At 48.3% G+C, this 15100-nt stretch overlaps 1 protein-coding gene across 5 annotated transcripts in view; it reads left to right on the forward strand.

The window, feature by feature from the left end:
* Ptprt (protein tyrosine phosphatase receptor type T) overlaps positions 1-15100 on the forward strand; it is a 783764-nt gene that overhangs the window by 734797 nt on the left and 33867 nt on the right. For 4 of the 5 annotated variants that reach the window (XM_048810927.1, XM_048810928.1, XM_048810929.1 and 1 more), the window contains 5 exons: positions 7015-7051; positions 8205-8302; positions 10494-10553; positions 11298-11414; positions 13875-14029. In XM_048810927.1, the coding sequence (XP_048666884.1) occupies positions 7015-7051; positions 8205-8302; positions 10494-10553; positions 11298-11414; positions 13875-14029 (467 nt within the window). The remainder of the gene's footprint in view (positions 1-7014; positions 7052-8204; positions 8303-10493; positions 10554-11297; positions 11415-13874; positions 14030-15100) is intronic. The other variant, XM_048810931.1, reaches the window with a different exon arrangement.

Below are 15100 nucleotides of genomic sequence, written 5' to 3' on the forward strand. Positions count from 1 at the left end.
CTGATTAGGAAATAGGCTGCTTCAGTATTTCAGAGACTACTGAGGAAGGGACTCAACTCAAAAAGAAGCCAAGAAGTTTCTACCACCATGGCCTTTCTGTTCACGGAAGTGAGAGAGTTTGCAAGAGGATAAAGTGGCCACTATGGCCAGGTGAACATCCCAGCAAGACAGATTCAAGCCAGACTTCTCAGGACCTCAGTGCACAGCCCAGGTGTCTTGAAGAATGGCTCAGAGATGCCCATTGGTCCCTTAGACTTCCAAATGTATCTGTGGACAAACTGTAAAGTACAGTGCCATGCTTTGCAAATTCCCTCACAATCCTCAGGGATAATGAAACAAGGGGCTGAGCCTTGTTTCATTAATTCAACAAATGTTTATGGAGCCTTGTGTCGGCCATTTGTTTGCCCTCAGATCCAGTCCTTATCCTTTTCTGCTCTGCTTTGCATCGCAGGGGTGTGTGTGAGTGTGTGTGTGTGTGTGTGTGTGTGTGTAGTGAAAAGAAGGGGAGCTGATTCCTTCAATGAGAGGCACTGATGGGAGATCAGAGGATGATGGAAGAGAAACCAGCATATTCTCTGCCTATCTCCCTCCTCTGGGTGGCAGGTCCTCAGTCAGAACCATCGTGGCTCCACCTTCTGCCAGGCAGCCCCAGCTCCTAGGCTGTGGAAACTTCTCTGTCTCCCCTTGTCCCACTAGCTCTAAGGGTCACTGTTCCCCTTGGCTTCCCTGTCACCTGGTCAACCAACTCCCCAAGCTGGATCCCTCTGTCTGAAACACCTGGAGGGGCTCCTTTCTATTTCCAGACTGCATCCTGACTAACAAGGGGCACCATGTGGTCAGGAGTTGGGGCTGGAGCTTCAGTGGAGATGAAGATAGACAGTCTCTACCACCAGGGCCTTTCTGGAAAGTTCACAAGGAGGTGGCCCCTTCTGAGTGCCCAAGGCACTCCCAGCCCTTACCCACCATGCCACCATCCTTGCTCCTGTGCACCTGTTATTCATTTCACAAGCACAGAGCAGACCTTCTACTGCGCACTAGAAACACCAACCTTCTGGACCAGGTGTTGACCCAAAAGCAACTCAGTCTGGTAAGGGGGGTCCGATAAGAAAAAGAAGCCTTCACAGAGCAGGGAATATAGGAGCAAAGCCTCAAGGTAGAGGGAGGGTGCCTTAGAGGATGACAAAAGAACCGGCCAGGCAAATAGGGCCTTGAGTAAACTAAGGATCACTGATCCCCCCTCATGTGCCAACACCACCTTAAGTAGTACCTTAACTGGGCAGGTGGTCATTATTACCCTTTCCAGGTGAGGATGCTGGCTCTAAGGTTAAGTAACATATCCATGATCACTCTGTGAGCTGTGACGGAGGGAGTAAGGGTTTAATTAGGAACGGCTCTCCACCATACCCTGCTGCCTTAGTAGCATCAGTAAGCAGAGATGACAGCAATGGTCGCAGTTTAAGTGAGTCAGTTTACCAACACTTCCTAACAACCCTTCAGGGAGTCTTTTCGCCTCCAATTCCCCATGAGGGGGTGAGGTTTAGAGATATTGCAAAGCCTGTCCAAGGCTGTGCACTGGCTCATGGCTGAACCAGGATAGGAATCACATCCAAATGACTTCCCAACCAATGCCCTTTCTTCTGCCCCTTCATCTACCTCCTGCCACTTCCCAGAAGTCAACATTTAGTGGGGACCTGATCCATACATGTTGAACTGGTTTCTTCTTTTTCTCCTTGACCTTGCCTGTGGCTGGGTAGATGTGAGGGTGGGCAGATGTGAGGGTTCTGAGGGTCACAGCCCATGCAGGGTCCTGCATACCTCCAGTTACTGTATCTATCTGGCATATGTCATCTGAATGGAAAATTCCAGGAAAAGTCACTTTCATCGATAATGCTCAATCCACAGCTGTGTGAGCCATCCAATTACAGTGAGAACCGAGGAATGCTGTGTTGTAGTGTATCAAATGAAATTGCTTTAATGCAAGTGAATCTCTACAACTAATAACCAATAATGCCACCTGTTTCTACCATGTTCTGTCATTACAAAACATTTTTGTGGGCCTTTTAAGATAGAAGACCTGGAGTTGAGATAAAGAGTATTCCCCAAGGTCACACAGCTAGACTTTAGTTCTCCACCCTGCTAGAACACACCACAACCCCTGTGTGTGTTGTGTGTGTGTGTGTGTGTGCGTGTAAGAAGTAGGTTGTGCAGACAGAACAAATAGCCTATGCCACATGCTGTCCTAACATGCAATGTTGAACCCTGGGCTGGATCTCAGTGGTTAGAGTCAAGGGCTAACAAGACTAATGTCATAAACTAAGTCCTTGTTGGGTCAGCTGAATCCAAGCCTTGGGTTAGTGATTACTAACTTTGTGATCATGGGTACGTTACTTACTCATTCTGGTATCTGTAAAATGGAATAATAACACTGACCCATGAATACACAATAAATGATCCAAAGTATCTGTCTGAGTTCCAAAAGGAAACAGGCTTACTCAAAGGGGTAACTCTCCTGGAGAGCGTAATACAGATGTGATTAGGATTGAGAGAGACCAGCAGGTGTGGTGTAGGGTCTCATGGCTAGCAATGGTGGAGAGCTCTTAGTGGTTAGTAGCCCTCAGTAGCGAGGCAAGGCCAACCCATCATGACTTGGCAGAGAGGGACCTAGGACACCTGCGATCCCCGGTACAGTCTGCGCAGTTTGCCTCCACAGCACAGAACAGAGAGAGAAGGAAAGAGAGAGAGAGAGAGACCAGAGAAAACACCAACCACAACTGTCTCCTTGCACAGTGTCACCACTATGGGGTTGACAGTGGAGGAGGAATCACCGCAGCTATGAACCTGCTGTATACTCCAGCAAAGTTAAATTCTTAGGGTCTCCCTGGGATTCCTGGCAAGATACACATAGCTACCTAGTCTTTACTCCTTTCCCCTGGGCTCCACCCTAACCAGAATCCTTCCTGGCTCCCCAGAGAGCTAACTGCTCAGCATAGAATCATTCCTCCCCAATTGGACCTTGACAATCCATTAAAATGACTCCCTTCGTATAATGAGCAGAACGTTCTCAGCCCTGTCTGGGCCTCTGGTCTGCTACTGCCTGAACCGTCCTGTTGGTGGATTTGTTTGCACACCCAAAAAATGTATTGGCCACTTGAATCTGTTATAAATTACCAGCCTGGAAATAAATATCATATCTGGGTCCCCAGTAAGTAACAGATGCATGAGTGCAGAGTGAGATGAATGCATTTTGGATGCAAACCTCTTTCCCATTGCTCACAGACAGATGGAGGCAGGCCCAGAGCTGGTTTGCAGTCGATTTGCGTGCTGTGTAGGTGGGATTCAAATGAACTCAAAGTTCTTTTAAGGTTAGGAAGTTTTCAGTACTAGCTCTTGGCAAATCCCCAGAGGAGCCCCAATTGAGCAGCACATCTCCTTTTATCTCCTTGGCTGAGGAGTCTCGTGGTTTGAATGTTTTCTCTTTGGGGACCGCGTGGGTTTCGGAGGCCAGGGAGGGTCTCTTTACTCAGAGGCAGTGTGGGGACAGGCACACAGCAGGCATGCATTCAATATGTTTCTATCAAGACTGATGGTCCAGGCAGACTTCTCTGGGTTGGGGACATAGCCATGAGCAAACCAGATACCGCTCTGCCATGGTGGAGCTCCTGCCCACCTGGGAGAGATGGGCAGACAGCAAGCATGGAAGTGAATATAGAAGCATCTGCCATTGGGTGATGAGTACCCCCAGTGAAAGTCAGCCAGGGAAGGGAAGAGGTAGCCCGCGTGTTGAGAGAAGGGCTTTCTGGAGCATTGGCTGACAGGTGAGCAGAAGTTTGAAGGGACTGAGAGAGAAACCACTCCATTACCTGGGGACAGACGTGGCAGCCATGGGAAAGGGCCAATGCCAAGGCCTCTGGACAGGAACATGGCTGCTACTCCTGAAGACGAGTTACAAGCCAGTGAGCAAGGGGGACGGGTAGGAAGACTGAGCAGATTGCTGAAGGGACATAATGAGAATGACAGGGATATTTAGAGGCCCAAACTAGGCATAATTAAGAAACCAATTAAACCACCGCCTCCTCAGAGAACGCTCCTCTGGCCTCCATGCGTGAGTCAGCTCCCAGGGGGGCTCCACAGGCCCCCACGTCTTCCCCTTGGTAGCTCTTATACCAGTTTGTTGATGTCTGCAAGCTGCTCCCAAGCAGAACCCATGTCCATCTGATCCACTTTTGCATTTCCAGTGTCTTATACAGTATCTGCTCCATTAACACCTGTTTGATTAGTGAACCACCGAGCAAAGAAATGAAGCACAAAATAGTGAACCTGAGCCATCTCTATTGAAAGGTGAATTCATTTCTGGCTCAGAATTTCATCTTATTGACTTTCAAGCACATTAGAATCTGTCAAATCACAGTTTGCTGCAGGGTCTTTGGTCTTCCAGCCCATGCATTAAGGGGGTGCCCCAACTTCACCTCAAAAACATATTTGTACATGTATTCCACCAACCAGCCTGTGCTGAGAACTGCACTCAGCTCTTGGTGGCATGTCCCATGGCCCAGGTGGAGGAAAGTACAAAAATACTCATTTCAGCATGTGCCTCCGTATTTTGGGGGCATATCCAAAGCCCTGCTGGATCTCTCAGGTCTGCATCACCCAGGAGATCATGTCTGAAAAGCAGGGCAGTGAGGATAGAGCATGGGGTACGTGGATTGTGCGAGTGGATGGAGAAGGACCCCTGGGCATGAGGCTAGAGATGACAATGGAGACTATAATCAGGTCACGATGAGGCATTTGGGCATGACCACTCAAAGAATGGGATGCCATTGCAGACTTATAAATAGGAAAATAACACTCCAATGTAAAATAAGGAGTTCACTGGGGCAGAAAACAGAAGGGTTTGGAGGCCAGGCTAGAGGCAGGGAGGCCAGCAGGAGGTTGATGTTGTGGCCCAACCCTGGGAGGGTGAGAACTGGGGGCAGGGATGCAGAAGAGGGTAGACTTGAGAAACCATGTCATCTCAGGTTCTAGGGAACTATTTTCCGTTCCTATACCTACTCCAGAAAACCTCCAAGTCTGATTCTCCTGGTCAGCCTGCCCACCCTGTCCATCTTGACTTGGAGGAGCAGATAGGCCTTATCTCTTGTGTGTCAGAGAATTTATTGCACGAGTCAAAGAGAGGACCCATCCTCCTAGCAGCCCCTAAGAGTCTGGTAGGCACTTACAGTCCTAGTAGTCTCTTAACAAATACTTGCCAAATAAATAATAATATAAAAATAATAAGAGCAAAGACATTTATGTTAAATCTTAGAATAGTGCCTGGCGTACAATAACTGTCATATGTTAACTCATCTAATCTGAACAATACTATGAATTAAATACTCTTGTCCCCATTTTACAGAAAAATAATAATAACTGAGACACAAAGAGGCTAAACGGCTTGCCCTAACTCTATAGCTTAGAAGGGACAGAGCCAGGATTCAAACTCAGGAAGGCAGGTTGGCTCATGGCATGCATAACCACCATGATGCACTGTCTTTCTAATTGGTTTGTCAGAACTTGCTTATTGGGCAATTTCTCTGAGTCTCAGTGCGCTAGCCTCTAAGGGAAATTTTTAAGCTGAGGAGGCAGAGTTTGTCAACTCAGTGTCCTCGCTTTGTAAATGGGACCACTCAAGCAGAGTTTAGACGGGGCTGTTTGATGGCTAAGTGGTTGATCCAACAGTTCTGGTCATGAATTGGCCTTGGGTTGGTATCATCAGTCTGCTGTAGAGAATGGCCAGCAATTGGAAGGTATCTACTCGATAACTATTAGCCAAGTGAAAAACTAAGGTAGATAAAATAGTCTTTGCATCAGCAAGTAGACCCAGAATTTTAGGGATGCCACATCTACTGCACCAAAAGCCATGCAGATGGCAATTGCAGCTTATTCCTTGAAGTAGGCTTTGAGGCAGCTCATCCACTTGGAGAGGACAGGACCACTTTGATAGGACAGAACTGTTCAACATTCAGGAGAAAAAAAAAAAGTTTCTTGAAACTTTAGGATTTATTTTCTCCAGGCATAATTAACCATAAATTCTGAGTGGTTAAGTAATTTCTGGATGGTCACAACCTCTCTGTTGGCTCCATAGTTGGCATCTGTGTTTTAAAATTGAATGTATCCATCCATTTATTCATTCTGTGAATACTAATAGCATTCAGTGTTCTATACTAAATGCAAACCTGTCAGTCTCTAACACTTGTACTCAATACGATCTGCTACTTCTCTGTAACAAGGAAGGGGACCCTCCATCTGTGCCACACCCAAGCAAAAGAGAGGGTTATATTCAATCTCTTCTCCGATGACTGGAGTTATGGGCACCAGGGTAACCCCACACCAGAGTCCAGCAGGGCTTATGGGAGCCCTCTGAAATATACAGGATATCCAGAAAGTGGTCTTCGCATTTGCAAATAGCTGATCTGCATATGGACACCTCCACACGGGTCCTCTCTGCATGCAGAACTTTAATTACAATCCCAAGTCTGTTGGCAGAGAGAAGCAATGTGGCATTCTTCCCAGTTTTCTTTTTTTAATTGTTACTAATGCAAGGAGTCAACAATAGAATTGTTTCTTCTGTTTTCTCCTCTGAGTGTCTCACAGGGCCTTCTATAGTGTTCTGCATATAATCAAGCTCAGAAAAGACTTTTTGGTGGTCAGTGTTCCCCCATACACCTGAAAACTCCTTCTCCCCTCTTTTTGGGTGCGTGGGCATAAGTGATGCATGCATGGATTTTGCTCCCCATGTCCTGGCTCCAAGGCACGCCTGGATGGGCACCTCAAGAGTAGTTATGATACTAGTAGCATTTGGTGACTTACTGAGTGTTTTAAATGCATTGTCTCATTTCACCTTTATCACTTCTCTGGGAAATGGCTAATGCTCTTCCCATTTTGCCTATGAGGAAATCAAGCCAGAAGAAGATATTTATTAATATTGTGCTGCTTGCAAACTTTGACTGGAGACTGTGCTTTTCTTATGCTATCCAGGGGTACCACCGACCCCGGCATTACATTGCAACTCAAGGTAAGTGCCATACCTCTGCCTCGTGCTCCCAAGAGATCTCAAGGGCTCCAAGGAAGAGGGTTGTCTGGGGAATCAATGCAAGCTTGTTGTCCCAACACTCCTTTTCGACTAAGAGACCTGACCCTGACCCTGCCCCGGAGAAGAGGAATGAGCTTCCTCTGGCAAGGAAGCTAGGGTAGGGCTGAAGAGGCTCTAGAGGTCCCTAAGAAGGAAGGAGGCAACAGGTGCAGCCAGGAAGGGAGTGAGGAAGGAGCTGTCCCTGGGAAACGGTCAGGAGGGAGGGGCCCAGGCAGGGCAGAGCAGAAGTCTCAGCCTCCAGCAGATGCCACCCAACAGAGCTGGAGCTGAGGGTGTCCTGCCTCCTGGGGGGGTACACATCCATGACTGGTGCATATGCAGCAGGTCGCCCTAGAACACAAATTATTAATAAGTTTAGAGTGAAGTGTATTTATCGTAGAAAACTCTGCAGCTATGAAAACTATCATGCTTGGTAAGAATTTTTAAGGACATTAAAAAAATGTTCATAACAGATACAATGTTTATTGCAGTAACTACATATATATTTGCATAACAGAATGTTATTCAAACTTTTATAGAAAATACATACATTACTTCTGTAATTTTAAAAATGATTGGACATTGGAAGAGTAATTTCCAAGGAAATCGCTTTGGACTGTCTGATCCTATCTCCCAGTCTTTGTCTTTTTTCTTTGTTTCTTTTCTATCCCCTCTTTCCTCCTCGGGCTCCAAGTGAGTGCCTCCAGCATCTGTCAAGCTTAAAATTGGGCCTCTCCACCCTCCCGGCCCCAATTCCCTTTCTGTCTCTCACCAGAGACCAGTTTTGGGAAAATTCCTTGAACACAATCCAAAATATAGTTCAGGCAACAGCAGGTTTGGTGGGGCTGAGCAGGAGGGTGACAGAAGGGACAGGGGTGCTGCAGACCAGGCAGGTTCAGGATGTGGCTTTTCTTACCCATGCTCTGATCTAGCCCCATCAGGCTCACACGCCTCTGGCCCCAGTCTCAGCCACTTGGTGTACTAGTGAGGGTCCCCTGACCTCTCTCCCGCTCCCCTAAGGCAGCCAAGAGCAATGAACTCCGGGCTGCTACCTTGCACTCGCAGACACTGACCCTGTCACCTTCTCTGTTGGCAGGTCCAATGCAGGAGACAGTAAAGGACTTTTGGAGAATGATCTGGCAAGAGAACTCCGCCAGCATCGTCATGGTCACAAACCTGGTGGAGGTGGGCAGGGTAAGCCTTTCCTGCAGTTACCTGGACAGAGGATGCCGGGGGTGCGCTGGAGCATCTCCGTCCCTTGTGTTGTGCCAAGTGCCTCCTTGTCCACTTTGCCCCCTCCCAGCAGCCTCCAGGGGAGACAGCATCACTCCTATTCCACATTTGGCAGTGTCCTTTCCCTCCAGGTCCCCACCCCCTTCTCCACCTCCACTCTCCATCGATAACATCATCTCATATATTTCAAGGAAATTGAAGTCATCAGACTTGACCTCCCTCATCGTCCAATCACAAATCCGCCATCCTACTTGTATCTACCACCATCTTCTTGTTCTTCCTCCCGGCTGTCAGGTTCAACCATGAGAAATGGCTGTTTCTCTTTTCTTGTCCCCAAATGGTCAAGCATGGGCTGTTTCCCATAGCTCTGCCCAACCAGACAGAAGCTGTGTCTCTGCCATTTCAAAAGCAAGGCTCAAATCTCAGATTCTGCCCCATGATTTCCCCATTGTCCTCCCCATCACTTGAAAAATGCCTCCTCCTCATTGCTGGATTATTCTACTCCGTGTGCAGACATGCTCAGTAGCTTCCTCCTTCAAAAGACAAAATGGGCTAACAAAAATCATTCTCCTGTCCCCACTTTTCCGCCAAATTTAAGTGACTCACACCATGATTCAGTTTCTTCAGCCCCAGAAGTAAGAGATTGCACCCTCCAAAGTAGCTGCTCTCTCCATCCCACCAGTGGCGACCTCCTCAGCCTCACCCACATCCTCCATGTTGACAAATCCAGTCGCCACGTCTTTCTTCTCTCTGCTCATCTGACTCCACCTCTCAGCAGCATCTATGCTTTGCCTCCTGTTCTTCCTCCCCGACCTCTGAGCCTCGACATTCTTCAGGGCTCAGGCCTTGGTCTCTTTCTCTGATCCAGTCAAACTCTGTCCTAGGTCATCCTTAATGAGGGCTTAGAAATGGGACTGCTATTCCAGTTAACTATGGCAGGTGGGAGGGCTGCTGAGTGTAAAGGCAGGTGTGCAAACACCAGGAATCAAAGGGCTTCTCTAGAAGAGTAGGCAGGTAAGTTTTGGTCTTGGCCTGAACCAGATATCCATAAAGTGCCCTGGCCATAGCCATGGAAAGGGGACATCTGGGCTGTAATCATTCAGTTTGGGGGTATGGACATCACAGGGATTTGGGGCCAGGTGCCACTCTATCCTTAAGTTCACCTTTAAACAGTCCATTCCTCCATTTTACAAATGAGAACACAGACCTGAAGGGATAGAGTAACTGCCCTAAAAATCACCCAGCCAGAACCCAGGCACAAAATCTTACTCTTGACTCTCATTCTAACACTCCTGGTCCCCAGGGACTCAGTCCTAGCTTGCGACTACTGGCAACAAAGTGGCCAGCCTGGGAATTAAGATTCAGAGGCAAATTCCAGCCTGGCCCAAAACACATTCTATGCTGCAAACAGCGTCCCTTGAGGGATCGACCGTGACTCTAAAGTGGGTTTGGGGAGGAGAGGGCCCCTCGCTCCTGCTACTCTTAGAAGAACTCCTGCTGTGTCATAGGCTGTACCAGAACACTTAAATTTATCTCAAAACAACTGTACAAGGCCCTGTTGCTGGTCGTTGTTCAGATGGCCTAGGTTTGTATCCTGGCTTCAACTTTTGCCAACAGTTGACGTTGGAAATTGGACCATTTTCTTCATTTCCCAATGATTTAGATCCTCATCTGTAAAATGGAGATAATAATAATATCTAATTCATAAAGTTATGGTAACAGGTCATCAAAACATACATGTAAATTATTCATAGAACACTTAGTAAGCATGTTAACAGGAAGCTAACCCAGGTTTCAGAACTTTCTGGAAGCTGCTCACCTACTGAGTATTAGAACCAAACAGTGAATGAAATCGCCTCCAAACCCCGTTGTACTGTACCAGTGTTTCCCTAAGTGGGTTCCATGGGATGCTAGCCTGCAGGATGCTTAGTGAGAAGCGGGTTCCATGGTTAAATACGTTTGGGAAATGCTGTGTCCTCTGCCCCTTTTGGAGAGCCCTAAAACATTAGCATTAGTACTCGAGGAGCCAAGTAGTCCTGTAGCAAAGCAGCCTGTTAAACTTTGTGTAATCAGCATTTCCCAAACTCATTTGACCACAAAACCTTTTTTTGTTTGTTTTTTTGTTTCTTGTTTTGTACCTAACACCTATTAGCACCCAGCGGAACACACTGTGGGCAATGCCACACTAGGCCGCGCAGCGTCCCCCGGAATGGTAATAACGCTTTTGTTCTTTTAAGGGGAAAACCATGGTCTCTCTTTCCTCCGCGGAGTGACTTATAGAGTTGAATGGGGAATGGCTTGTGTGCAGCATCTGTCCCACTGTCAGGGCAGAAAGCAGGTGCAGTCTTCCCTGTGAGCTCAGCACCTTCCATCCTTTCCCCAACTAAGAACCTTTCTCCTTCCAGACCCCAAATACCGCCTCTTAATAACGACCCTCTCCTGACCACTTCTGCTTCCACCTCCTTGCTGTTTCCCTCCTTTGATTCTCATCTTTGCTGAGCTGATAACACTCAGCTAGCTGCTCTAGTCTGACCTAGCAAAAATTGAACTTGGCCAAAACTAGAAAAAAACTGGCCACATGACCTTGGGTAAGTCACCAAACCTCCAAACTAGAGTATTATTTTCATCTGCAAAATGGGAATAATAACACCTACCAATCTCACCTCGTTTTCTGTTTGATCACTTAGTGTGATAATGCTTCAAAAAAAATCATGAGGAGCATTTGCAAAGGAAGGTCCTGCTATTATTTCTAATGGCCCTAATGCTTCTGGGAGTGGGCATGGCCCTGTGCCGTTTGACAGTCCCTGGCCAGCTGAGCATCCCCTGGACTGAAATGCCTCTAAATTTTCCCTTGGGTTTATTTGAACGGAGAACCGGATGCAGTGGCTGCTCACACTCAGACACTTGCTCACGCAGCCTCATCTCTGTCCTCCTCCTGTCTCTCCCTTGGCCACAGGTGAAGTGTGTACGATACTGGCCAGATGACACAGAGGTCTATGGCGACATTAAAGTCACCCTGATTGAAACAGAGCCCCTAGCAGAGTACGTCATCCGGACCTTCACAGTCCAGAAGGTAAGCTTCCCTTGGCTGTGGGCACCCTGGCCAGCGGGATGGTCTGCAATGGAGAATGAGGATCTGCTCTGTGCCCAGTTCGTCCACCCCTTGATCCTGGCCTGTTCTCTCCCTCCTGACAGGATTCTGCCTCTCACCTTGGCCCATCTTAGTTTGGGTTTCCTAGAAGCAGGGATTTTGCAGCAGGGATTTGGGTGCCCAGGACCATGGGTGGAGGGAGAGCTTGCAGAAAGGGGTGAGGGAGGCAGGACAGGCGGCTGGTAGAAGGAACCAGTGAGGCGTGGTTTCACCGGGAGCCCTGATGCCACCAGAGCCCTGGAGAATGATTTGCTCTGCATCAATAGTCTTGCCTACAGACAAAGGGCCTCTTGCACTTCCAGGAAGGTAACCAGTCCTTCTTGCTCAGAAGAATCTGGTCTTAGCACTGAATGTCCATGTCCTGGGAAAGCCCTCTGTCCTGGGCAAACTAGGCAGCTGACAAAGCCAGTCAATCACAACAACTTTCCTCTCCATCAGAGAGACCCTGCACCCCCACCCCACCCCACCCAACCCCAGGAAGCAGGCTCCTCTTCAATTGAGGGGAGTTCCCTGAAGAAGGGGAGACTATAGGCTGTCTTTAAACTCAGAGTAGCTGAGGATGGTGCATCAGCCCAAGGACAGGGACCCGGGTGGGCAGCAGTGCCCTCTGCATAATGCCTAACACACCTGCGGAATCCACTGCCCTTCACGTGGTAGCTGTGTGAGGGAGGGGTAGCATCCTAAAATACAAGTCCAGTGATGTCCTTGCCCCTCTGTGAGCCAACCAAGCAGCCACCTGGAGCCCCCAGTGCCTATGAGGTAAAGTCAAAGGCCGAACCTGGGATTCAGGGGCCTCTGAGCTCCAGCACGGCCTGTCCTCCCACCAGAGTGTGACCTCCTGTCACCAGCACCCCTTCCATGTTCCTCTAGTGTTGCCTTGGGTTCTTGTGAGACTCTGCACACAGCACACTAAGTCCCGTTCCCATCCCCTCCTGCCTCCATCCCCTCCATGTATCCAACTGGGTAATGCTCCTGCATCAGTATCATAGCAGTGAGGAGGGCAGACTGTGGAGCCAGACAGCCAGAGTGCAGATTGCCACTCTATGTTGTGACATCACTAAATCTTGCTCAGCCTCAGTTTCCCTGTCCAAGGCATGGAGATAACAGTATGGGGATTGCTATAAGCATTAAATGAATTAATGCACTGAGGTATTTTGCAATGCCTAATAAATGTTAGTTATTATTATGACTTATTACTTTCACTATTAATACCTTTCAAGAGTCAGATTGAGCTTCACCTTGTCCAGGGGGACGATTTCTCCTCCCCCTGCATCCCATAAACACCTTTATACAGGCTAACTGAGTCACCTACACGGGAGTCCTTCCTCACCCTCATGAGGTCATGAGTGGTCCCGGCACAGGAGCTGTGGCTTTTATTTCCTTCCTCCTAGAGCCAGCACAAGTCTGGGCACATCTTAACCTCAGTATTTTTTTTAACTGACAGATAAACAATGAAACCTCTCTAAATAAGTACAGAAAATCACTAGGGAGAAACAGTAAGTAAGAGGCACTAGGTAAGCAAAGGCTCAGAGGTGTGACCTGTCTGTTAAATAGTCAGATCGCCAGTATTTGACCTGGGGTGTGTCTATGTGCGAGGGGATGAGAGAAGGAGATCCACTCAAGCTCAGGGCCCCACTGCCTCCATTAGTCAATAGAAGCATCTTATAATTCTAAATAAGAAATTAATTAATAAAAAAGTTGGCTAGCTGGGCACAGGGGCTCATGCCTAGAATCCCAATGGCTCAGGAGGCTGAGGCAGGAGGATCACAAATACAAAGCCAGCCTCAGCAACTTAATGACAATGTCCACAACTTAGGGAGACCTTATCTCAAAAATAAAATATATAAAGGGCTGGGAAGTGGCTCAGTGGTTAAACGCCCCTGAGTTCAATCCCTAGTACCAAAAAATAAAGAAAAATAAAGAAGTTGGCTAAATTTTAAATGTCGAAAGCGACATAGACTATCATAGACAAGGCTGGAAAACGGGAGGCCCCCGATCTCAGCCACTGAGAGGGCTCATATTCCCCTGGCAACACCTGGAACTTGGTCTTTATGGCCATCTTTCTTTCAATCTGGGATATACCTCCCACGAAACCTCTGTCAAAGGGGGTCCCTGGGCAAGCACTGGATGCTGTCTCTCTCTTGGAGACTCGGAAGGTACAGGAACACAATAAAAGGCTCTGAGAAGTCCTGCAAAAAGCAACCAGTCTGCCTTTGGTTCCACATTTTCCAAATGGAATGATCACAGCGTCCCTCTCAGTGGCAACACCTATAACCTGGACAGCGGGAGGCTGGGTCCTTGGTGACAGCTGTGGCTCTCCGCCGTGCCAGTCCAGGCACGCGAGGGCAGCAGCTGGAGGCACAGAGCCCATTCTCTCCTCAGAAAGGCTACCACGAGATCCGGGAGCTCCGCCTCTTCCACTTCACCAGCTGGCCTGACCACGGGGTGCCCTGCTACGCCACTGGCCTCCTGGGCTTCGTCCGCCAGGTGAAGTTCCTCAACCCCCCGGAAGCAGGGCCCATAGTGGTCCACTGCAGGTGAGTCCAAGCCTCCCTGCCTCCATCCAAGTGTGTCTCTGCAGCTCGGTGGGCAGTAGCCATGATTCCTTGCCTTAAAGACTCCCCTGCCTGTGTCCCCACACCCAGCCCGGTGAGACTCGGCTCCTAAGGTCTAAGCAACAGCAATGTAGTGGCAGTCACAGTTTTCATTACAGTCACCAGGGATGTGGGCTGGGTGCTGGCAGCATGTGCTGCTGCATCTACCATGTGCACCTACCCACACCATTTCATGTACTTCTCATCCAACTTTGAGAGGGGGATCTCTATCACCATCCCATTTTACAGATGAGGAAACTGAGGGGCTGAGAGCTGATGTTTAACATGTTTGCAGCTCCTTGATATGGCCGTGGGGTGCCTTGGTGAAACATGCTTCTCTTCATTGCTGTTATTTTAAAAATTAATTTCTGGCCTGTAGGATCCTTAATGGAGAATAAATGGACAGCATCCGGTTCTATCTTCTTATGAAAAAGAGCTATTTTGGGCTTTGACCTAGAGAGTCACATTGAGGATGAGTGGCGCGTTTTTCAGTCCCCCTAAGTGGAGAAAAAGCACTGTGTCAAGGACACTGAGAATTAGAGGAAGGCAAATGTCCAGACCTGAAGGCCGCTAGCAGTCCTCTCTGTCCTGCTGTGACCTTGAGTCCCGCCCATTTCTACAGACCCTGCATGCTCCGACAATGTCCACATCAGTCCAGGGACCAGGAAGGATTTTACAAACCATGGACACTCAGAGCTACCTGCTTCCCTACATAGCATCCTTTTAAAATTTTCTCTCTCTAAATATAATAGGAAGCACATGATCCCATTTCAGAGATGAGGGGATTGAGGGTGTGGCAGAAGCCCTCTGGGCCCTCTGAGCATTTTGGACATGTTCTCTGCTTTATACCTCATAGCAGCCCAAGGGCAGTGAAACTTTAGACCCCACCCCAAGATCCCCAAAAGCAACCAGAGCAGGGATAAAGGAAAAAATGAGACAACAGCAAATATTATCAGCAACACCTCCCCACTATTAACCAGTACTGTGCATGATGGCCCTGTGCCTCTATCTCCA

Source organism: Marmota marmota, unplaced genomic scaffold (genome assembly GCF_001458135.2).
Source record: "Marmota marmota marmota unplaced genomic scaffold, marMar, whole genome shotgun sequence".
NCBI lineage: Eukaryota > Metazoa > Chordata > Mammalia > Rodentia > Sciuridae > Marmota > Marmota marmota.